The sequence below is a fragment of the Ovis canadensis genome, chromosome 12 (assembly GCF_042477335.2).
Source record: "Ovis canadensis isolate MfBH-ARS-UI-01 breed Bighorn chromosome 12, ARS-UI_OviCan_v2, whole genome shotgun sequence".
NCBI lineage: Eukaryota > Metazoa > Chordata > Mammalia > Artiodactyla > Bovidae > Ovis > Ovis canadensis.
In genome coordinates this window covers 38,937,006-38,963,309 of record NC_091256.1, presented here as the reverse complement: position 1 = coordinate 38,963,309, position 26,304 = coordinate 38,937,006, and the positions used below count along the sequence as shown (strand labels likewise).

At 38.4% G+C, this 26,304-nt stretch overlaps 1 protein-coding gene across 1 annotated transcript in view; it reads right to left on the bottom strand.

Moving 5' to 3' along the window:
- LOC138415814 (dynein axonemal heavy chain 14-like) overlaps positions 1-26,304 on the bottom strand; it is a 317,408-nt gene that overhangs the window by 23,481 nt on the left and 267,623 nt on the right. Inside the window, exons 63-67 of the mRNA XM_069544370.1 lie at positions 25,842-25,998; positions 23,398-23,608; positions 17,250-17,352; positions 15,022-15,249; positions 4,543-4,740 (exon numbers count right to left, since the gene is read on the bottom strand). Coding sequence (XP_069400471.1) covers positions 4,543-4,740; positions 15,022-15,249; positions 17,250-17,352; positions 23,398-23,608; positions 25,842-25,998 — 897 coding nt within the window. The remainder of the gene's footprint in view (positions 1-4,542; positions 4,741-15,021; positions 15,250-17,249; positions 17,353-23,397; positions 23,609-25,841; positions 25,999-26,304) is intronic.

Here is a 26,304-nt window from a genome sequence, read left to right as displayed (position 1 = left end):
CTCTCTGGAGTGAGACTTTGGAGACCAGGTCTTAAAAGGCACTGCAGCTTCTTCCCTCCCTCTTGGTTAACTCACTCTGGGGATGCCAGTTGCCATGTTTTGAGGACCATCAAGTGGCCCCAGTGCTCCCAAATGATGGAAGATGAGTCGACCAATGGCCAACCCGTGAACTTATGAGTGAGTTTGGGAGCAGATCCTCCGGCCTCTGTTAAGCGTTCATGACTGCAGCCCCAGATGATACCTTGTCACCTTATGAGTAACCTCGAGCCAGAACAGTGCAGCTACACTGCTCCAAGGATATGTGCCAGTGCATCTTTTGTTTATTAGATTATAAACTGATTCATAAGAGATGCATGGGGTTAAAAGTGAATTATATCAGCGTGGACCAAAAGGGATAGAGGCAGTGAAACATGGAGAGAGGACTTCAGGCTCCTGTACAACTACAGACAGGAAGCATGTGAGAAAACTATTTAGCTGTCAACAAGAGCTACTTTCTATGGAACTGGAAGTCTAACTCAGAGGGTGGAACCATGATCCCAGTGGAGGGAGGCAAGAGCTTCTGAATCCTCGCAGGAAATAAGACTGAGTCCTAATCAAGGAAATGCAGCATTTACCCACTGGGGTTTCAGAATTTCTGTGGACTAGTGACTGCTGTGTGTCTTCCATTTTCCCCTCTCTGCAGGGAAGACACAGTCCTATGCCTCTCCCATCATTGCCTGTGATATAAATGGTAGCCATTGAGCATAGATCAAATGTCTTTAAGTTTTTATTTTGTAAAAGCCACTTTTTTTTTGCATATTATGCATATTTCTTCTGTGGTGTGAGCTTTCAAAACCATGACTGATTTTCCAGTTTCCATGTTTTTTTCTACAAAATCAAAGAAGCTATAGAGAATAATCTTTTGAAATAAAGGGAAAAACTGATAGAGGCATTGGATCCACTGATCTGAAGATGAAACAAAGACCAAAGACCAGGCTACATAGGTGAGAAGTGTCTGTTGAGAGGGAAGGGCTGAGTCAAGTAACACTGCTACCTGCGGACCCCAGTTTTATCTTTCCCATCAATGAGTTTAATAGCAAAACACTTGTAGTGTTCGAAGATGGCTTCCACCGAGTCAAACTTTTCGTCTCCTCTGAGTCCTATCCCTAGGGCAAACTGCTGATTCCTCTCCAGCAAGTATATTTTCACATTGTAGACTTTGTTCCCATAAAACACCACCAACACATAGGACTCTGTCCTGTTGGTGGTGTTCTCCTTCAGTGGGCCCTGTTCTTCTTCAATAACGCCTCTTCCACTGCCCTGAAGACTGTATTTTCCAATGTACCATTCACTGTGCTGGACATTCTTTGTCATCAGACCTCGCAGGGAAAGGCTTTTCCCTGCTCATGATTTTATAAAGTAGTGGATTTTCCTGAGGGCCAGAGCTGGCTGGAGACTGACTTCTCTGAGGTTGGGATGGCATGCTTTCTGTATGATCTCTGTTTTGTGTAGTCTGGTTGTGTGTCACAAATGAAGAGCTGACAACGGCAAGAGGAATCTCTAGAGGATTTTGGTTTTGTGACAGGTGAGATGCTTCAGGCTTCATCCGGTGATGAGGAACTGTGAGTGTCTGGGAGTCTCCTGTGGAGGTGTGGGTCAACAGTGGCCTGCCGTGGGGTCAGGGGCACTGGCAGCAGCAGTGCTGGGAGGCTCGGAGTGTTGGCATAAATCCTCTTGGAGGAGGTCGCCATGCACCCTACCATACAGACTGCCAAGTGTCTTTTAATTAAAAGATCTTCATATGAAGGGGAACAACTTAGGGAGTTACACCACAGGAACTGCACCCAAAGAGTCTCATCTGCTCAAGATCCTTGACCTTAACACTGTAATGGAATGAGAACTTTCAGGGGTCTGAGAGGGAGTGAGAACATTTGGTATCTGGAAAGACAGTATAACATTTGTGGCCAAGGATTTTGAAAGTTTAAAAACATTGCCTCAAATTATTTAACTCTCCTATCAATCTGATTCTGTGGCTGCTTGACCAATAGAACACTATACAGAATAAACATTCTGTGTCAGGTCTGGTCGTAGGCCTTAAGTGTTAAAGAGAGGGGAAAAAAAAAGAAAGGAGTAACTGACCACTGACAAAGAAGAGAAATGCATTGTTCACATGGCCAGGAAAGTGGGTAGTAATGGCTTTCTTGATAGCTTCAAGGAAAACATTGACCAATTAATGAGGGCCACAGGGAGACATCGGGGCTTCCCAGGCGGTACAGTGGTAAAGAATCCACCTGCCAATGCAGGAGACGCAGGAATCTCAGGTTTGATCCTTGGATCAGGAAGATACCCTGGAGAGGGAAATGGCAGCCCATTCTGGTAGTCTTGCCTGGAAAATTCTATGGAAAAAAGAGTCTGGTGGGCTATAGTCCATGGGGTCACCAAGAGTCAGACGTGACTGAGTGACTGAACACAAGCACAGAGAAACATCAACTAACAGAGACATTAATAAAAAATTATCTGCAGAAACTAAGATTATGACAAGGAATAGGAAGAGCTGGCAAGTTTTTCTGACAAAACTGTCATAAAATTGCAGCATTTAAAGCAACTAAATAATTGAATTTATGATGTTAGAATCCTATTCTGTAGTCTGATAGAATTCTGCCAATGGAATTATATGCTTCTATGTTACTATGTTTCATATTCTCTTGAGCATACTTAAGTAACAGTCTATACACAAAACTATGCCCACTGTACTTTTTTTTGCAACTTAAAAAACTTTCAAGGATAATTTTATCTTAAGGGTTGAATTTAGACTCTAAACAACTAGAGCATTATTTAAAAGTTTTTTTTTTCTCTTAATGGAAATCTAAAAAACAACTCATAGCTTTTCCTGCCTTAACAGATTGCGTCGTCTTCCTTCTCACCTTCCATCATCTCCCTTATGCAAAATCCGACCCGTCACATTCATGTCAAGTCCTCTTTCCACACTCTCAAACCAGAGGTCTGGAGGATTTTTCCCTCCGTTAGCAATCATCTGCCAGGGTACAACTGCTGTGTGTAAACTGGAGACTCTTGCTCCACAAAGATGGAGGCCTGGATGGAAGTTAAACACTAAACAGAGAGAGGACGAGGGATGACGCAGAGTTTCGTCTTCTTCAGTGCTTGGGGTAGACTCCTTGAATCTCAGCTCTCTTTACTGTATGTGGCTGCACCCTGAGAACCCCAGTTTCCTCATCTCCAACTGGGGATAATATCTATTTCACATAGTTGTTTTGAGCATTAAATGAGAAAAAGACATCAGTCGACAAGGGTGGATCAGACCAGCACAACTTAACTTACTTCTGCTTCCTTGTCCTTTGTATTTTATACTCTAGGTTCCCAGAGGGCATGAGCCATTTATCATTCTTTTCATTTACTGGCCAGCATAATGCTGCATTTAATAGTGTAGATTCCAGGTTGTGCCCTTGGTGGATGGTTGCTAGCAGAGCAAAAATCCTGCAGACCTCTGGCCTGAGAGTTGGGAGGGAGGACTTGGCATCACTGTCATGGCTGGCAATTTGTGTAGGGGAAGTGAATGGAAGATGAAAAGGATAATTTTTTTTTAGTGGCGGGGAAGGGCATGCCACGGTTTGCAGGTTCCCCTACCAGGGACTGAACCTGCCTCCCTCAGCAGTGAAAGTGCAGAGTCCTAACCACTGGACTACCAGGGAATTCCCAAGAAGATGAGAAGGGAGATAATGCCACCTGGGTGATCATGGTAGAGTGGGTGTGGGCCTGGTGGGAGGAGGACAAGGAGAGACAGAGGTCATACCCAGGTCATTTGTGGAGGGTCTTTAGAGTACGGATAGGTAGATAAAATGGTAATTAATAGAGTGATGGTCATTTACTTTTGTAATACTAAAAGTTATGTGTGTGTGTGTGTGTGTGCTCTGTCGTGTCCGACTCTTTGCAACCCCACGGACTGTGGCCTGTCAGATTCCTCTGACCATGGGATTTCCCAGGCAAGAATACTGGAGTGGGTTGTTGTTTCTTCCTCCAGTGTATCTTCCTGACTCAGGGATCTAACCCCTGTCTCTTGCATCTCCTGCATTGGCTGGTGGATTCTTTATCACTGTGACACCTGGGAAGCCACACTGAAAGTTAATAAACACCATTAAAAGTGAATGTTAAGGGCTTCTCTGGTGGTCCAGTGGTTGAAGACGTGCCTGCCAATGCAGGGGACATGAATTTAATCTCTGGTCCAGGAAAATTCCACATGTCATGGGGCAGCTAAGCCTGAGTGCCATAACTGCTCAGCCCTTGCAGTTAGAGCCTGAGTTCTGCAACAAGAGAAGCTGCTGCAGTGAGAGGCCCACACACTGCAGCTAGAGAATAGCCTCTACTTGCAGCAACCAGAGAAAAGCTTGTATGCAGTAATGAAGAGCCAGTGCAGCCATAAATAAATACATAAAAAGAAAGTGAGAAAAGTGAATGTTACGATTTATTTTAATATAGATTTTAAATAATGGAGCAATCCTTAGTTAAACATAATCAAAATGTTAAGAAAATAAATCCTTTTCTTACCTCATCAGTAGAGAAACTGAAGTCATCTTTTAGAACTTCAGGATTACAAAATTTGTAGAGAAGGGTGTTTAAACATCGCCTGTCCCAGGTGTCAGTCACCCAGCCACCGTAAACCACCTCCCCAATCAGGTAGCGCAGTGTCTGCCAAGGAATACTGGACTGACCACTCAGGAAATTTTCCAGCACCTTTATGGCAACCTGTAGAAAATGCACTAGTTTTCATTATTTAAGCACATGTTTTCAGGTTGTTTTCATGGTTTAACAGAAAATCAACAACTCAAACAGCTGCATATATTTTCTCTTTAAAAATACGTGGAAAAAAAAGAATAAAAATATTAGGCTATATATTTTACTCATTGTTGTTGAACAAACTTTGAATTACTTAACTGATTAATATTGTTATTTTTTGAGTAGACAAAACAAACATGTAGTACTGAATTCAGAGGGCTTCCCAGGTAGCACTAGTGGTAAAGAACCCGCCTGGCAAAGCAGGTAGACATTAAGAGATGCAGGTTCGATCCCTGGGTCAGGAAGATCCCCTGGAGGAGAGCATGGCAACCCACTCCAGCATTCTTGCCTGGAGAATCCCCATGGACAGAGGAGCCTGGCAGGCTGTAATCCACAGGGCTGTAGAGAGTCAGACACGACTGAAGCAGCTAAGCATGCACAAGCACACACTGAATTCAGAAGATACAAAAGGATAAACAAGGGAATGTAAATTTTCTCCTACCCCCTACTCTAGCCTTCAGAGCCCCTGCCATGAGGCCATCATTGTTAACAATGTCTTGAGCTACGCTTACCGACACTTTGCGACCCATGGACGGGCTTGCCAGGCTCCTCTGTCGATGGGCTTCTCCAGGCAAGAATATTGGAGTGGGTAGCCATTCCCTTCTCTAGGGGAAACTGAACCCAGGTCGTCTGCATTGCAGGCAGATTCTTTACCAGCTGAGCCACAAGGGAAGCCCCCTATGAAACTATATGCACATAAACTGATTTCATTCCTTCTTTTTCCCTTCTGACCTGCCCTCCTCTCTCTCTCCCTTTCTATCCTCCCTCAGTCCTTCAACTATCCTTCATCTCTCCTTTCCTCTCATCTTTTTTTTTTTTCTGTATTCCTATCTTTATATACACCATCCTGCAACTGACCAACCAACATATCTTGGCTACTGTTGTTCAGTGGCTGCAACAATTCATGTTTCCACTAACAGTTGCCACTGTTCTCTCATTCTTTCACTGTTCTTTCATCCCTTCCTCTACTAAGAGAGGTTGCCCTGGGCAATTTTTTTGTACTTTGCTGTTAAATTTGTAGTTCACTTGCTACTAGTTATTTTCAGAATCTTTTTTTATGTCTATTGGTCAAGATTTGATTTTCTGTACATTAGCTATTTTTCCTTTGGATTGTCTTTTTCTTGTTAAAATGTGAGAGCTCTTGTATATTATAGACATTAACTCTGTAAGATATTTGCATTGCAGATATTATCCTAAATCTGTGATTTGTCTATTGACTTTATTTTGTTGCCGTTTTCCATATAGAAGTTTTTATAATCACACATGCGTATCTTTTCTTTTATGGTTCTGGGTTTTGAATTTTAGCTAAGTTATCCCTAACTCCACAATTGTACATGTACTCTCCCAAATTTATTTTTAAAGATTTTTATTGTTTTACTATGCATTTAAAGTTTACTCCATTCTGAAATTTATATTTGTATACAGTATAAGATAAAGGGCCAAACCAATTTTCTCCCAGCTGGATGGCCAGTATAACCAGTATCTTTTACTTAAAAAAAAAAAATTCCTCATTACTGAGTTAAAATATTTTCTATGTCAATATTAAAATTTCATATAAACTCAGATCTATTTCTGTATTCTCCATTATGTCTCACTGATTTGTTGTCTACTTCTGCCAAACAATATTGGATTTAGTATAGTGGATTTTTAAAAATATGTTTTGATATCTGGTGAAGGGAGATTCTTGCAGTATTTTAATTTTTTGTATATTTCCAGTTTCTTCTTCAGTGTGTCTTCTTCTATGTAAACTTTATCAATTCCAGAATCTTCCTAATAGGGTTCTAATTGAATTGACATTAAAAGTGATATGTAATTTTGGAAGAATTGGTAGTTTGTGATAGGGGAAGTCTTCCTATAGAAGAGAGAAGGCAGGATTGAAAACAATGTGGCATCAGACTGCAAGAACTGTGTAAATTTGGAGAGTCTTTTAAGTGTTCTGAGCCTTCATTCCTTATCTTTAAAATGAGGATAATTAGTGTACTTACTTCATAAGGTTGTTATGAGAATTAAATAATTCATATAAGCTGAAACTCCAGTACTCTGGCCACCTCATGTGAAGAGTTGACTCATTGGAAAAGACTCTGATGCTGGGAGGGATAGGGGGCAGGAGAAGGGGACGACAGAGGATGAGATGGCTGGATGGCATCACTGACTCGATGAACGTGAATCTGGGTGAACTCCTGGAGTTGGTGATGGACAGGGAGGCCTGGCGTGCTGCGATTCATGGGGTCGCAAAGAGCGACTGAGCGACTGAACTGAACTGAACTGAACTGATAAAGTAATCAGAACATTTTAAGCTCTCAGCAAATGTTATTCTTTTTTACTTCCTGATATACAGTGTTAATTATTTAGGATGCATAGAGTTTTTATTAAATTTGTTCCTGAATATTAAAAAAAAATTTGTCACTACTGTGAATGTACTATGCTTCCATGTCTAGGTGTTTATTGCTAGGGAAAAGTTATCGGCTTTTATATATTTATGTTTTTATTGAGCCACTTCATTGAATTCTCTCATTCTAACAGGTCTTTTTTTTAAACTAGTCTCTCAGATTTTCTAGATATACAATTATATCATCAACAAAAGGTAGTTTTTTTTCTTTTTTTTCTTGCTTCTCTTTTACAGCATTAATATGAATTATCTTATCTTATTGCATTTACTAGAACTTTTAAGGCAATGTTGAATGACAATGGTGATAAAAGGGATCCATGTCAGATTCCTGATTTTCTTTGAAACAATTTCAGTGTTTGGCTATTTAGAATAATATTTGCTTTAGGTTTTTGGTAGTCTTTTTCATATTTAAGCTATTGCTTTGAATCCTATAAGAGTTCTTTTTAGGAATGGTACCTGGATTTATAATAAAGCCTTTTCTATATCTATTGATCTGATCATTTAAACTGAGATTATAGATTTTCAAATACTGAGCCATTTTTTACATTCTTGGAATAAACCCTACTTGAGCATAGTATATCATTCTTTGCTTCATTGCTGAAACCTATTAAGTTTAATATATAATTTTTATATGAAGTCCTAAGTGAAATTAGCCTATAGTACTTTTCCGTATTATCCTTACTAGGTATTCATATTAAAATTATGTTGATTTCATAGAATGAATTGGGGAGATTGCCATCTTTTTCTAAGTTTTGGAATAGTTTAAATAATATTAATATGTCTGTTTTTTAAAATTCAGAGTGAAATAAGTTGTGAAACCATTTCATTCTGGTATTATTTGCAATTTCTTATGGCAATTGGTCTAGTCAACATTTCCATTTCTTTTTTTTTTCCTTTACTTTTTAAAAAAAATTTTATTTTTACTTTATTTTGCTTTACAATACTGTATTGGTTTTGCCATACATTGACATGAATCAGCCACGGGTGTACATGAGTTCCCAATCCTGAACCTAGAAAGTTCATATTTTTCTGGGAAATCATCGGTTTCATCTAGATTTCCAAACTTTATTAGTTTCATCAAAAACAAGTTTTAAAATTTATTTTTCCTTTCTATATTTTGTATTTCATAATATTAAAAATCATATTTAATTTTTATTTTTTCTAATTTCTTAAGATGAATATTTATTTCCTGCATTTCTTCTTTAATAATGAATATTTGGGTTAGTTGTTTTTTTTTTGAGCATAGCTTTTGTCTCTCACATTATTTTTGGTATGGTGGTGTTACTCGCTCAGTTGTGTCTGACTCTTTGCAAACCCATAGACTGTAGCCTGCTAGGCCCCTCTGTCCATAGAATTCTCCAGGCAAGAATACTGGAGTGGGTTGCCATTTCCTTCTCCAGAGAATCTTCCTGACCCAGGGATCGAACCTGGGCCTCCTGCATTGCAGGCAGATTCTTTACTATCTGAGCCACCAGGGAAGCCCCCAATTTTTGGCTGTACCCCACAGCATATGGAATCTTATTTCCTGGGCCAGGGATCAAACCCACACACCCTGCATTGGAAGGCAGAGTCTTAACCACTGGCCCACCAGGTAAGCACCATTTCTTCTTTTTTTTTTTTTTTTGGTATAAAGTAGTATAAATTTCTATTATGTTTGAGATATTTTATGACTTCTCTTCAATATTCTCTTTATCTTCCCTTTTAATATTCTTATGTAGAGCTGTGTTTCTTATTTTACAACTTGTTAAGATTTCTTGGATCAAATGTTTATAGTTTATTAGATTATGACTGGAGAACATGACCCATAAAATCATTAAATATTTTTCTTTGTGGCCATGTTTATGATTAAGTTTTCTAACAGTTCCTTAGCTATATGAAAATATATGAACTGTCTGTTGGAAAGATGTTAGGTTCTATTTACATCTGTTAATCAAGTTTATTAATTGTACTATTTTCTCTGTCTTATTTTTGCTTATTAGATCTAATTGTGAGTTTTTTGAAATTTCCACAATAATCACATATGCATATACATTTATATAATGCATATGTACAGATACACGTGTCTATATAGACATACATGTGTGTGTATATGTGCTACAGTGTACCAATTGTGATAAATAAAGACACCACATAATGGAATAGCTGAGAGCACAAGCTCTGAAGCTAGACCACCTGTGACCAAGTCATGCCTGTTCTGCTCACTCATTAGGCAAATTGCCAAACCTCTCTGAACTTTAACTGTAAACTAAGGATCATACTACCTTGTTTTTAGGAATGCTGTAAGATTTCAGTTAATTCATTAAGCACTTAAAACCATGTCTGAGAGAAAGCACTGTAAAAGTTAAGTTTTCATGACTGTTATATTTTCATAAACTGTTTCTCTCTCTACTACTTGGTGCTTTTTCAGCTTAAAATCCATCTTGACTGATATTAATGTTACCATTCCTGTTTTTTGCTGTTTTTGTTTTCTTGGTAGTTTCAAGCTTTCTCACTGATGTAAGGGTTTTTCATATAAACTCTGTAAAGTTGAGTTTTGTTTTGTAACCCAGTGTAATAATTTTGCCTCTTTAATGAAAGATTGCAATCCATTTACATTTAATGTAAAACCTGATATTCCCTTTGTATTACTTTACATTGTTAGTTTACTTTGTTGTTTCACTCCCTCCCTCATTTTAATAGGTTGATCAAATTGTTATTTATTTGCCTTTTGATCTTCATTAATTTAAACATTATACCATTTCCATTACAGGTTATCTTTCCTTTCCTTGAATTCATATTAAAATTTTTCAAATGAAGAGATGTCAATTATTTTCCTACCAAAGTTTTCCATTTCCCTATTTTTTCCTTTGCATTCTCTAATGGTAAAGCTAGCAATAAGGTGAAACATTTAGAAAACTTATACTTCCCTCCTCTCCTCTTTCCTTTCCTCACATAAACACTTCGGAAGTTTTTCACTTTCCTCCTTCACTCTTCATGTACATGTTTCCCCCCACTCCAATCCCTAGGCTTTGTTGAGACACCTTAGTACTCTTACTACAGCTTGCTGCTGCTGCTAAGTCGCTTCAGTCGTGTCCGACTCTGTGCGACCCCATAGAGTGCAGCCCACCAGGCTCCCCCATCCCTGGGATTCTCCAGGCAAGAATACTGGAGTGGGTTGCCATTTCCTTCTCCAATGCATGAAAGTGAAAAGTGAAAGTGAAGTCGCTCAGTCGTGTCCGACTCTTAGCGATCCCATGGACTGTAGCCCACCAGGCTCCTCCATCCATGGGATTTTCCAGGCAAGAGTACTGGAGTAGGGTGCCACTTAGTACTCTATAAAGTTTAGTAAACTATAGTTTAGTGCTCTTACTAAAACTCAGCTTAAAACTATTAAGGGAATTTTTCTTGTATGACTTTTCCTCTTAAATAATCTATATTTAGCACTTGACTACTCACCCTCAACTGTTTATTATTATCTATTTAGATTTAATAATCTACTGTAAGGTTTAACAATATACTGTTCACCACAGTTTCAATTTCTTTTCATTTTCCTTTATTTTGGGTCTTTGTTTTGATATATTTGTACATAGGGTAGATCTTAAGCATTTTCCACAGATAGAGAACACGAGTTACATATTATCTAAATCCTTGCTTATATGCAAATATCTTTCTTTACTTTGACAGAGTGAATGATATTTTGTCTGGAAATAAGATTCTTGGCAGGCAGTCTTAGTCTCCCAGATACCCTAGATGTTATTCCACTTTATTCCAGCTAGTGATGGTAGATGACAAGTCTAAGTGTCATCACTGTGCTTTTATAACTTGTCTCTGAAGCTTGGCGTTCAGAAATTTTCTAGCTTATGTCCAAATACATCTTTATGACAACTCTGCCTGTATTAGTAAGGATTTTCAATCTGTAAACTCAAATCTTTCATCAGTTCAGAGACAATAAAACAGCTGTTTTCTTTTTTTCTCTCTACTTAGTTTTCTCCCCAGGAATTCATATCATTTGCATATTTTTAGGTGTTCCCTTTAAATGCCTTCTTCATTTGTGCCTTATGATTTCCATCTTATTGCAACTTTCTTCCTATGCTCTGAGTTATTCCTTCTATTTGTTTTTTCTAGCCATTAACTCAAGCCCCAACCATGACCATTTTTTCCTTCATCTCCCTCTAACTAACCATCTAACTTTTTTTTTAAGTTCAAGAATCACAGTGTGTGTATACAACTTCAATTAGTTGAGAGTACATGGAGCCTATGTACTAATTAACACCTCTTTCCACATGTGTGTAAATGAATCATGCCAAAACACAGTGACACTGACCCTCTTTTTGTGATAATACACAATCGTTGGAGATCATAAATTGATCATATTTACAATCATAAATTGAGCTAATCACACAAATAAAAATTCAAAAATTTGGAAAAAAGGCAAAAGGATGACCACATATCTCTTCAGTGTCATACTGGAACATTGTCTAACATGCTCACTTAAGGATTATCAAATACTTCAGGAGTATCTGCTTTTGTTTTGATTTACTATTTCCTATTGATTAGAGCACTTTCCAACTCTGTACAAGTATAGGCTAACTTATAGGAAACTGTTGGCCCTGTATCTGTTTCTTTCTGATAACGATGCAGATGAAATTTTGTCTTGTAGAAATACAAATGGTTTCTGGCTCATAAAGAAAATTACAACCCCAAGGTTACAATTTTATTGCCTGTATGGCATTTGGCAGTTTTATATGTAATTTGATAATCATGTTTCATTATAATTGTTTAAATAATTCTAAATATTTGTTATCCTATACTTTTAAAAGGACCCTGGTCACACAGTGGTAAAGAATCTGTCTGCATTGCAGGAGACATGTGGGTTTGATTCCTAGCTCAGCAAGATCCTCTGGAGAAGGAAATGGCAACTCATTCTAGTATGCTTGCCTGGAGAATTTTATGGACAGAGGAGCCTGGTGGGCCACAGTCTTTGTCCAGCATGCAAGAGTTGGACACGACTTAGCAATTAAACAACAAATGCTTTTAAAAATCAGTTTTACCATCCTGCTGATTCTTTTATCAATGAGTTAAAAATTCTTTGATATGTGATCATGTAACAACAAATCAGGTGTGTAAAATGTGTATGCACTTTTGTATCCTTATGGGCTCTTATAATTTTCTGTTCTATTTCTTGTGTTCTTTCTCTCTTTGGCTACTGGATCTTGTTTGATATGTTATTTTTCTTGGTCTTGTCATTGTGGCTCAGGTCCAGACTTTGGGGAGCTTAAAGTGGTGGTAGCCCTACATGTGGTGGAAAATATATTGATGTTTAGTCCTGTGGGCTGGCAGATAGCATCAGTAGTCAGTTGTCAGTCCACTGAGGAAACTCTCCAAGTTGCCTGACAGGGAGCTGACTGGGCCTGAAACTCCCCCTAGTGGGAGGAGCTGTGATCAAACTCAACTTCCCACTGAACCAGAAGTTTCCATTTAACGAGAGGGGCTGTACTGGAATCCAATTTCCCACAGTTTCAAGGTGCTAGCATTTGGCGTTTCTAGCATTTCTAGACAACTACTTGAACATCAGGTACCCAGACTCAGACATCCTGGCATGCAAGCAGTCTGCTTCTTTGCCGCTGGGAAGAATGCTCTCACACTCGCCACATGAAAGGGGAGGACAAAAGAGGGGAAGGCCGCTTCTTTTGGAGAGCGGTGCCACCATGTAACCAGCTGCTTCTGCTTAAGCAAGCCTCTCTGCCAAATGCTAAAAGGACAGCAGCAGCCTATAAATTCCAGCCTGTGCCAAGTAAAGCTGCTGCCTTTCACCCCAAGCTCTTTACATGAACGAATACCCTGCCAACACCTGGCCCTCCGCAGTCCTACCATTTGTTTCCCTTGCAGATGGTTTAGTGTATATTAAACCATCTGTGTATATTTATACTGAAATAAATATATACTCTAAATATATGTGCAGAAGTGAGATCATACTATATATGTCCTGTTATAACCCAATTTTGGCAATCAATCTTATAAATGTGGCTATCTTCGTCTATATCAATAGTAACAGGAATTCTTTAAAGGCTTTCAAAATATATTATCAAATTGTCTTCTTGAAAGTTACTAACAATTAAATTAGCTGTATGAGATAGTGCCTGCTTCTCTACATTTTTGTTTGTTTATTTTAGCCACGGTGGTACTGAAAGGTGGTATCTTATTGTGGTTTTAATCAATATTCCCCTATTGTATTTGGCAGTGTTCTCCAGAGAAACTGAACCAAACAGGATGTATGGGGAATCAAGGCAGTGTATGGAGGTTCCCCAAAAAACTAAAAGGAGAGTTGCCATATGACCCAGAAATCCCATTCCTGGGCATATATCTCAACAAAACTGTTATTTGAAAAGATATACACATCCCAACATTCATAGCAGTGCTATTTATAATAGCCAATACATGGAAACAACCTAAATATCCATTGACAGATGAATAGAATATTACTTAGCCATAAAAAAGGATGAGAAATGCCATTTGTAGCAACATGCATGGACCTAGTGATAATCATAGTGAGCAAAGTAAGTTAGAAATACAAATACCATATGATCTTATGTATGTGTGGAATCTAGCTACTGCTGCTGCTAAGTCGCATCAGTCGTGTCAGACTCTGTGCAACCCCATAGATGGCAGCCCACCAGGCTCCCCCGTCCCTGGGATTTTCCAGGCAAGAATACAGGAGTGGGTTGCCATTTCCTTCTCCAACGCATGAAAGTGAAAAGCGAAAATGAAGTCGCTCAGTCGTGTCCTACTCTCAGCGACCGCATGGACTGCAGCCTACCAGGCTCCTCCGTCCATGGGATTTTCCAGGCAAGAGTACTGGAGTGGGGTGCCAGTGCCTTCTCCAGTGGAATCTAGAATATGACACAAATGAACTTACCTCTGAAACAGACTCACGGAAACAAAGAACAGGCTTGTGGCTGCCAAACAGGGGGAGCAGTAGAGAGTTGGACTGGGAGTTTGGAACTATGCATATAGAATGAATAAGCAATAAAGTCCTACTATATAGCACAGGAAACTATGTTCAATATCTGGTGATGAGCCGTATGGGAGAGAATATGAAAAAGAGAATCACTGTGCCTATATACCAGAAACTAACACAACATTGTAAATTAAAAAAAATAGTTTGCAATATTAAACACCAATAAAGGGTTCTATATAAAGAATAGTGAAGACTCTTCAGCTAAAATTTCCCTCCTACAATGGGTCAATGTAATTTTTCTTGCTTTAAATGAATAAGTAGAAACAACAATCACTTTTGTGGTGATTTTTATGTGTCAGGCACTGTTCTAAGTGCTTTACAATTCATACTGTATTGACTAGCCTGTTCTTATCTTTTTTTTAAAAAAAATTTATCTTCTTATTTGGCTGTGACAGATTTTAGCTGCAGCATGTGGGATCTGGTTCCCTGACCAGGGATTGAACCCCAGCCCCCTGCCTGGAAGTGCAGACCACCGGACCACCAGGGAAGTCCCTAGTCTGCCTCTTACAATGCCCTTTGGTAGAGGTACTTTTTTGGCCAAGGAAACTAAGACCCAGAGAGGTTAGTAAGCTTGACAAATAACTTGTAATTCCTGTACAGCTATAAGCAGAAGAGCTCTGATTTTATTCCCAAAAAGAGGGCTTCCAGGTCCCCGCTTTTAAATGTTAGTCAGCCCTCATGACCTAGTTACAGAGTTTGTTACCTTAGTATCACGAAAAACATTTAGTATTTGTGTAGATACACATTAGGCTTTCTATATCTTATCACTACTTATTTGGTGTTATATATAAAGTACCAGACTTACCTCCAAGTCTGAAGAACTAAATGCATATGCAATATTCCAGCCCAATATTCCATAAATTTTTCTTTCATTGATCAGAGCATTGAAGAAACACAAGCTGAATAAAATTTTTTTCCACCATGGTCCACAGTCAGGTTTTTCAAATAACTCTTCTGTTACCTCTCCACTCCCACTGTATCCAAATGTCTGAAGTAAATTATTTTTCAGTCCCTGGGGATTTTCCACTGCAATCTTTAAAACAGATGTGAGTAAAAACAACTTGCGAGGACAGACACAGGCATTAGGACTGGTCGGGGGTGGGGGACTCTTACTTACATAGAGAACTAGCTAAGACTGTATCTCATAACAGAACTTGCTGAGACTATAACTTTTTAAGATTCAGTAGCAAATAAAACATCTTGTGTTGTTCTTGTCCCATTTGAGAACTTCTGTAAAGGGATTGTATTCGTACTTTAAAACGAGAAGTACAACAATGTTATTAAAAAGCACTCCTGATTGCTCTGCAAGCCCAGCTTTTTAGAAAGTTGAAAGTGAAGAATTCCTATATTCTCAATGCTTGATGGCAGCTAAGTGACTGTAACAGAATCAGGGCAGCATGGCCTCAGCAAGGCAGCAGAGAGAAGGAGCATCACAGAAAGTACACAGAGAACTTGTGGAACCAACAAAAGTATCTAATCATCAGTGATATGAAAAAAGAGGACAAATAACGTGGTGTGTTACTAAAATGCTCTGTTTTCACTGAAAATCGATTGATTTCTTACCTAGGAAAATTGAAATGAGGAGGTACAGGAGGTGAAGTGGGAAGAGAATTACTTGGAGGGCTTTTTTTTTAAAGAGCACGACTGTAAGTCTAAAACCGAAAGGTCTGAAAACGTTTCTTTACTTGCACAGTTTTCATAGATATACACACATAGACATATATGTGTATTTCATATTATGTGGATATGTATGTAGGATATGTATAAATATGTGTAGATAAGTGCTATGATATGTGTGTGTGTGTACATAAATGTGAAATTTCTTTTAAAATTGAATTTATTTTAATTAATTTTCATTGGAGCATAGTTAATTTATAAGGTTGTTTGTTTTTGCTGTACAGCAAAGTGAATCAGTTATATGTATATACACATATTCACCCTTTTTAAGATTTTTTTCCCATATAGGTCACCACAAAGCACTGAGTAGAGTTTCTTGTGGCACACGAGATTTCTGAGTTAAGGATCAGACTGATTGATCTATTCACAGAGCACTTCAAATGTTCCTTGACAGCTCTACGTCTGTCGCCACCTTTCATATCCCCCTCTCATGGACGACGAAGATAAAACGCTGTCTGACGTAACACTCTGCCTGACCCTGGGAGGTAAATGGACCCTCTTGAGTCTCAGACAAAAAGCTGCAGATTTCTCCAATCCATGTCCCATCTTCTCTAGGAGTAGGGCAGCTGGGAAGCGCCTCAGTACGGTGGGCTTGGGTAAATACACCAGGGAGTCTGGGAAGAGCTGGGGTCAGTGTGACAGGGAGAAGTTTCTTTGTTTCCCAAGAGTAAACTTGATTTATTCTCAGGCTGGATTGGGACTCTATCAGGAAGCTGCCCATCCACCCCATTTCCTCTGATTTCACACTAACTGGTAAACTTGGAAGGGTGCATGTGTTTGCATATCTGGGCATGCGTTCTGCCTGTACTGCTGGTCAGACTCCAGCTATTGCTATTAGGACTCCATCTTTTGGTCAGCTGGACACTTGTTTACCAGAATTGACCCAACTCTTAGTATTTATTCAAACTTTATGGTGGATATGAGTAGAAGTCACAGATAATTTTAAAATAGGACTTTTTAGTCAATAGTTTCAACCTGCTTTTTGCCAGACCCTTTTCAGATAATTAATGACAAATTGTGAAAGAGTTAGGGGGACCAGAGACAGGAAAAAGCTAGAGAAGCAAAAGGCAAGGAAGGACCCAAATTCTTTACTCTATCTTCTGGTTTATGGGACTTGGAAGTCTAAGCATCCTTGTTTGAGAAAACAAACATTTAAACTGTCCAATCCCTTGAAAGCAGGAATCTTGTTTATACTTTTGCATCCTTTCTGGTCCACAATGTAAGGCTGAGCACTGGGAAGATTTAGCATACTAGAATTAGCACTCTCTTCTTAATTCAGAATCATGAATACAAGATAATTTACATTCAAACAGTGCTGCAGAATCAGTATTAGTATCTGTTATACATTGCCCTTACCTTTAAACTCTTTTGAAGGATAGGAATTGGGAAAGAACTGTCTGATTTTGAGCTTAACCATAGCCTGAACTTAGGCTCTATTGTCACATCTGGACTATTAAATCTGTAAAAAGAAAACATTTATAAATATTTTAATGTGAAAAATTTTAATGAAATCAATATGTTCTAAGAATCATAGTTGTTTTAGTGATGAAATGGCCTTAGAAATCACTTTAATAATCAACCATAAGAACTTCTATATTGCATAAGAATTTGTGTAAGATCCATTAATTTCCATTTTGAAAAGGTAGTCTTCCCTCACTTACATACAAAAATGATCTAGCTTCATTGCAAAAAACTTGGAAAAAATGAAAAATTAAGAACAAAATAAAAACCAGAGTTCCATTGGTCAAATCTGGCACAACTGAACATCATAATAAACATTCACAGTAACAGATTATAATCCACTGAATCAAATAGAAATCCATGAGTCTATGTTGATGTAAGTAAACGAATGAATAAATAGATAGGGAGGAGAAAATCTCCTAATAGTAGAATTTAATTTAAAATTTAGAAGAAATTATGGAGTTAGAAAGTTACCATTTGGCAAATAGTCTAGTAATTATTCACCCAAAAATTATCACTGGAAGTTAAAAGTAGTAAGGAAAAGTTTGAGATGCATCTCTACAGTTAGTAGATACCACTTTAATTAAATAATCAAAATGAAAAATGTCACCAGTAGTAGGAACAGATTGACATCAGTTACTTCTTGCTATGATGTACAAAGAAAGATTCAACAACACTTCTGGGGTATTCCTGCAATACTGCATAAAGTAACTCTAACCATGAGAAAATAGGAGACAAACCCAAACTGATGGACACTTTACAGAATGACTGGCTTGTACTTTTCTGAAAATGTCCAAGTTGTAGAAGACAAAAACACTCTAAGGAACTATTCTAGAACAAAGGAAAACTAAGAGACATGACATTTGAATGCAGTGCGAAATCCTGAGTTGGAATCTGGACCTAACATTTTTCTTCTTTTGCAATAATAGATATTATTGGGATAACAGCCTAGATATGACTAAGTTCTATTGATTAGATAATCGGGTAAAGAATTTGCCTGCAATGCAGGAGACCTAGGTTTGATCCCTGGGTCAGGAAGATCCCCTGGAGAAGGGAATGGCTACCCACTCCAGTATTCTTGCCTGGATAGTTTTATGGACAGAGGACCTCAAGTCCTCAAGTTCTCTTGAGGTCCTCAGTTCATGGGGTCGCAAAGAGTCAGACTCAACTGAGCGACTAACACAGACACAGACACACTACAGTACTTGGAGGTCAAATGGCATTATGTCTGCCTTGACACTGAACTTAACTTTCAAAGGATTTAAAAAATGTCATACACACATATACACATATGTACATATAAACGAATGATAGGGTAAACGAGGAAAAGAGGTTACCAGTAGAGGAGAGTTTTTGGATCATTCTTGCATTGAAGGAGGAAACAGACAGAGCTGGACTCCATCTTAGGCCAGGCTGCGAACGTTAGGCTACAGGCACGGTCACCCTCCCAATGGACTCTGAACTTTGTGCCTGGAGTCTATAGAAATGGCATATCAGGATAAAAGAGCCTCAGGACTTGGACTTGGACTTTCCATTGCCTAAAAGAATATGCTAATTATCTCTGTAACAGGGCAAAGTGGTAAAGTCCATTATGTTTATCAGGATATGACCACAGGCCTATTGATAAATATCCACTGTTTATCTAGTCTTGTGACACATGAATCATGGATTAACTTCGTATCTCTCTTTTACCTTATCCAGACTAGTTTCAAGGAATTTGGGGAGGTGGTTTTGAGCAAGTACACTTAGGGTATATAAGGTTTTCACAAAAACTGGCTAAGAGGAGACTCTGCCTTGGGCCCGCCGGTGTAATAAACTGCACTCCACTATCTGCATTGTCCTTCTGAGTGAGTTTGTTTCCAGGAACATATGGCTACAGCAGCATTTTCTCTGCAAGTCTGAAATTATTTTAATTTAAAAAACAAACCAAGGGACTTTCCTGGCGGTTCAGTGGCTAAGACTTCATACTCCCAACGTAGGGGGCCCAGGTTTGATTCTTGTGGTTGGGGAACTAGATCCGGGGAGCTGCAACTAAGAGTCCAGAAGCCAAAGCGAAGATCCCACGTGCCACAACTAAGACCCAGTGCAGCCAAAGTAAAGAGACAAATAAATATAAAAAACCCAGAACAACAAAAGCAAAAGTACACCAAACAAAACAGAGAAGTAAAATCTGAACTCTATGAAGTATAATATTTTTCATTTTTTCCCTTGTTGATTCTCTATTTCATTTTAAAAATAAAAATATTATATATACTGTCCATACATGTACTGTACAGGCTGCAATTTGTAGCCTTCTATTTTCCCTCCTGGTGATATATTGTGAATGTACTCCTTTAATTCCTAAATTTAAGAAAACCTTTTCACCTTTTCCTCTCTCTGTGTGGGATACTAGGGTACTAGTAATAAATATTTAAAGGCTTAATTTGATAAAGAAGTATTAATTTCCCTTAATCATCCTCTGGTTATATCAGTATCAGTATCAGTTATATCAGTTCAGTTGCTCAGTCATGTTGGACTCTTTCCAAGCCCATGGACTGCAGCACGCAGGGCTTCCCTGTCTGTCACCAAGTCCTGGAGCTTGCTCAAACGCATGTCTATAGAGATGGTGATACCATCCAACCATCTCATCCTCTGTTGTCCCCTGCTCCTCCTGCCTTCACTCTTTCCCAGCATCAGGATCTTTTTCAATGAGTCAGTTCTTCACACCAGGTGGCCAGAGTATTGGAGCTTTAGCATCAGTCTTTCCAACGAATATTCAGGACTGATCTCCTTTAGGATGAACTGGTTAGATCTCCTTGCAGTCCAAGGGACTCTCAAGAGTCTTCTCCAACACCACAGTTCAAAAGCATCAATTCTTCAGCACTCAGCCTTCCTTATAGTTTAACTCTCACATTCATACATGACTATGGAAAAACCATAGCTTTGACTACACAGACCTTTGTTGGCAAAGTGATGTCTCTCTCTGCTTTTTAATATGCTGTCTAGGTTGGTCATAGCTTTTTTTCCAAGGAGCAAGCGTCTTTTAATTCCATGGCTGCAGTCACCATCTGCAGTGATTTTGGAGCCCAGGAAAATAAAAGTCTGTCACTGTTTCCATTATTTCCCCATCCATTTGCCATGAAGTGATGGGACTGGATGCCATGGTCTTCGTTTTCTGAATGTTGAGTTCTAAGCCAGCTGTTTCACCTTCCTCTTTCACTTTCATCAAGAAGCTCTTTAGTTCATCTTCACTTTCTGCCATAAGGGTGGTGTCATCTGCATATCTGAGGTTATTGATATTTCTCCTGGTAATCTTGATTTCAGCTTGTGCTTCATCCAGCCTGGCATTTCACATGATGTACTCTGCATATAAATTAAATAAGCAGGGTGATAACATACAGCCTTGGCATATTCCTTTCCCTATTTGGAACCAGTCCATTGTTCCACATCTGGTTCTAACTGTTGCTTCTTGGCCTGCATACAGATTTCTCCAGAGGCAGGTCAGGTGGTATTCCCATCTCTTTAAGAATTTTCCAGTTTGTTGTGATCCACACAGCCAAAGGCTTTGGCATAGTCAATAGAGCAGGCGTAGATGTTTTTCTGGAACTCTCTTGCTTTTTCAGTGATCCAACAGATGTTGACAATTTGATCTCTGGTTCCTCTGCCTTTTCTAAATCTAGCTTGAATATCTGGAAGTTCTCATTTCATGCACCGCTGAAGCATCACTTGGAGAATTTTGAGCATTACTTTGCTAGCATGTGAGATGAGTGTAATTGTGTAGTAGTTTGAGCATTCTTTGGAATTGTCATTCTTTTGGACTGGAATGAAAGCTGACCTTTTCCAGTCCTGTGGCCACTGCTGAGTTTTCCAAATTTGCTGGCATATTGACTGTAGCACTTTCACAGCATCATCTTTTAGGATTTGAAATAGCTCAACTGGAATTCCATTCTTCCACTGGCTTTGTTCATAGTGATGCTTCCTAAGGCCCACTTGACTTCACATTCTAAGATATCTGGCTTTAGGTGAGTGATGACACCATCGTGGTTATCTGGGTCAGTAAGATCTTTTTTGTATAGTTCTTCTATGTATTCTTGCCACATCTTCTTAATATTTTCTGCCTCTGCTAGGTCCATACTGTTTCTGTCCTTTATTGTGCCCATCTTTGCAAGAAATATTCCCTTGATAGCTCTGATTTTCTTGAAGAGATCTCTAGTCTTTCTCATTCTTTTGTTTTCCTCTATTTCTTTGCATTGATCACTGGGGAAGGCTTTCTTATCTCTCCTTGCTATTCTTTGGAACTCTTTGGAACCCATTCAAATGGGTATATCTTTCCTTTTCTCCTTTGCCTTTTGCTTCTCATCTTTTCTCAGCTATCTGTAAGGCCTCCTCAGACAACTGGTTATATAGCATACTTTTAATGATTGTCAATTACTCTTATTAAGCTTTTGAAACTGTTTTGAAGAACATTTTATTAATTTTTTTTAAAAAATGATACAATACTATTGGCCATTCTATTGCTTTTTTCTGTCTTAATACACTTTTTGAAAGCTGATACAATGACTATCTGGTCCATGTTGTATCCTTAGTCTCTAAAATGATTTTTGGCAAATAGTAGGTTTCCTACAAATATTTTTTGAATTAATAATAAAAAACCTAGTGGAAATTATTGTGTCATATTTCAGAGTTTGCATCTATTGAAATCATATAATTAAGTAATCTTCATCTTCTGATTCAAGTAATGAAACAAATGTGAAAAAGTGAAATTAGGAAATAGTTTTTAAACTCCTTAAAGAATAATAGTCTGAAAACAGAATGCATAATATTAGTAAAGGTTTTAGAAATTTAAGCCAGACAGCTGCATTTTGGTTTCATAATTCCCTTGTGGATGCTCACAGCAGAAGAATAACAGCATGAAGAAGCAGAGACCCTCATTTAAAGGCAATTTTAGATATAGTATTGGCCATACTCAGTAAAGCAGACAAAAATGCAAATCTGGGGAAAAAGCTATTGAATACAATTTGTTAAAACATTACTAACTCAACACTTTGCTAATTCTTCAAGCAAAGTTAGAGCATTCTATTCCCAAATACTTTCACTGCAAAGAAGGCTGAACCTATCGGAATTTTTGTTTGAGTCAGCAAGTACTTTGGGAGAAAACAGCCAGTGGGTTGAACTAGAGTAAGTCACAATAGGTACCAAATAAGCCCGTAAAGAAAATTATCACTGAAATTATGGATGCTGTGGTGTTTTTTCACTTGAGTCTAACTCTTTGCAAGCCTACAGACTGTAGTCTGCCAAGCTTCTCTGTCCACGGGATTCTCCAGGCAGGAATACTGGAGTGGGTTGCCATGTCCTCTTCTAGGGGATCTTCCTGACCCAGGGATCGAACCCATGACTCTTAATTCTCCTGCATTGGTAGGCAGGTTCTTTACCACTAGCACCACCTGGGAAATATGGATATGAGGTATTATATTCTGCTGTGTGGAAGCAATAGGATATTACAAACTATGCCACACGTACATTTCTATATATATGTATATGTACAACTGTATGTCTATTGAGACTCTGAGAAGGGGAGAAAGAGAAACTGATAAACTGGATGGAAAGTAAAAATTAAAGAGGTCTTTTATTCTAATAAAAAGTGATATATTCCTAGTGTAGCTTTCAAGTTCTTGGAGAAAAAAGAACCGCCATAAAATAGCCTGAGTTACCTCTGAGTGGCCTAACACTTTATTTTATCACTGTTTAAGCAGAGGTGTACATTGCCATTTCCAGTTTTAGCTCATTGTTTTGATAATAATCTGATCCCTTATGTGTGTACAGGGGCTCAGTTGCTCAGTCATGTCTGACTTTTTGCCACCCAATGGACTGTAGCCCATCAGGCCCCTGTGAACATGGGGTTTTTCCAGGCAAGAATACTGGAGTGGGTTGCTATTTCCTTCTCCAGGGGATCTTCCCGACTCAGGGATTGAACCTAAGGATCCTGTAGTTACTGCATTGGCTGGTGGACTCTGTACCACTGAGCCACCTGGGAAGCCCTTACAAGTAAATGTAAAACTCTTACGATTCTACAATAGTGCAGAGCCTTGGCATAAATGATGCTGCAAGATGGCAGTTCTGCAGGAAGACCCATTGCTCTGTGTTGGTTAGGGCCTTAACAATGAGGGCTTCTGCTTTAGCTGCCTGGCCACGACCCAAAGAAATCATGGTCACATGATTGGTTGTTCCCATTAACTCTTGTGCAAATTTCAGGAGAGTATTGGTGAGGTCGATTCCTGTAAAACAACATGGAAAGGTACATACTGTTGTAAAGTCACTTAATCCCCTTTAAAAATACATTCTAGCATTTATTAAGTGGCAGTGGGAAAGGGTCTACACATAATGGAAAAACTAGTCTTTTAAATCAGAAGGTAGAGCTCAAATTTTGGCTCTTCTATTTTCTTTTTTTGCAAAATTAATTTTCATTGGAGTATAGTTGATTTACAATGCTGTGTTAGTTTCTGCTGTACATCAAAGTGAGTCACATATATATATATATATACACACACATATATGTATATGCATATACTTAGCCATTTTTTAGATTTTATTCCCACTTAAGTCATTACAGAGTATTGAGTAGAGTTCCCTGCGCTACACAGTAGGTTCTTTATTAGTTATATATTTTATTATATACAATGTGTATATGTCAAACTCAATCTAATGGGGTGACAGATGGGATGATACTATTTATTACAGCAGTAGCAGGTTTGTGGGTTGTTTTCTCCAGCACTTACTTGTCCCTTCCTCCTCTACAGCTGAACCCTGGTGTTATTACAAATGGCCATGTGCCCAGCTAAAATACTTCATTTTTAGCCTTTCATGCAGCTAGATATGAGCATCTTATGTTTTGTGAAAAAGCTTTGGCAGCAAAGTTTCTTAAATGTTGTGCTATCTTCCATTCTGTACAGCTAAGTGAGTTACTTATACATATATAGTATATAGCCACTCTTTTTTCCTATTTGGTCCCATATAGGTCATTACAGAATACGGAGTAGAGTTTCCTGTGCTACACAGTAGGTTCTTTATTAGTTATCTATTTTATTATATGTAGTGTGTACATGTCAAGCCCAGTCTAACAGGGTGACAGATGTTTGGAACATAGATGTGATGGCCACAGCCCTGGCTGCCACATCAGGCTAAGTTTTCAAGAAATAGACAGCACTGTTATGAGTGTGTCAAGCATATAGCCAGCTGCTTCACATGGAAAAGTTTCAGATGAGAAAGCCTCTACATGGGGGCACTTTGAACAAGGCTTTTCCTAATAGAATCAAAGTTTGAAAATGGTGAGTTCTAAAGACATGTTTGATTTGAAGATAATGAAAAGCAGAAAATAAATGAAGAAAGTATTTTGCTTAGGAGAAAATCTTTTGCTTAGGGTCTGTAGAGCAGACAAGATAAAGAAAAAAATGCATTTGAAGTCTTGAAGCACACAAGCATACAATCAACAGAGGTACTTCTGATAATTTTATGACATTTTTTCACAGGTCAATGGGAATTAAAATTGTTAATAAAGCAAGGGTAATCCCAAATTTCATATCAATAATATGTGTGTTTGGGAGGTATTTTCTGCATACAAAACTAGTGCTGATAAGTTTTTCCATATTCATGAATCTGGGACAACTCAGTTTTCTTTGTTCTTTTACATTTTTAGTCATTCTTTTTTTTTTTTTTTTTTAAGTGCTATTGCTTTATTTGCTTATTTTTTTAAATTGAGATACAGTTGATGTACAATAATGATGTAAATAACTTTTAGATGTATAACAGATTGAGTCATAATTCTTAACGGTTATAGTTCATTTATAGTTATCATAAAATACTGTTTGTATTCCCTCTGATGTACAATATATCCTTGTAGCTTATTTATTTTACACCTTGTAGTCTGTACCTCCCAATCCTCTACTCCAGCTTGGCGCTCCCATCTTCATTCTCTCCACTGGTATCCACTAGTTTGTTCTCTATATCTGTGAATCTGTTTGAAAGATTCATTCTTAATATAGTTTACAGTTTTGTAGTGAAGTCAGTCAGTCATGTCCAAATCTTTGCGACCCCATGGGCTGTAGCCTACCAGGCTCCTCCCATCCATGGAGTTTTCCAGGCAAGAGTACTGAAGTGGGTTGCCATTTCCTTCTCCAGGGGATTTTCCTGATCCAAGGATGGAACCCGGGTCTCCCACATTGCAGGCTGATGCTTTAACATCTGAGCCACCAGGGAAGCTCAATTCTTTAAGATATTTAAGAATAGGACAATTTCCCCAAATATTTAAGAATAGGGAAATATTTTAAACACAGAACACCCTGACACAGAACCTACTTCTCTACACGTGTATACCTGTGGCGGATTCATGTTGATGTATGGCAAAACCAATACAATATTGTAAAGTAATTAACCTCCAGTTAAAATAAATAAATTTGTATTAAAAAAAGAAAAACATCATCATGTCATCTTAACTGTTCACAAGTAGCTTACCATGGGAGTGAATAAGTATCAGTGGAGTTCTGGCATTGGATTCTTCATACGATTCCTTCAAACTGGTTCCAGTGCTGTGAATATATTCATTTCCTATTTTTTCAGTTATAAACCTTTCCACAGAATTCTTTAAATGTTCTGGTCTAAGAATTTTTATCTAAGAAAGAAACCATGAGAGATAAGTAACTTTAAAAACTACCCAAGGGAATATCTTTCCCTGTGGTAAGAGGAAACAAACTAAGAAGTATTCAGTATTTAGGTTGCCCTTCAAAATTTTGTGGTGTTCCTTGTGTTGGGAAAATTTGATGGGGAGGGGAGTGCTCCCACCATTGCTCTTGACCATCCTATGGTCCTTCCTAGATGCCAGGGTATCTGATGCCTCTATCTTTCACACTCTGTGATCTTATTTTGTACATGCAAATCCAAGTTAGGGTCCCTGACTCTGCAAAAAGAGACCTTGCCC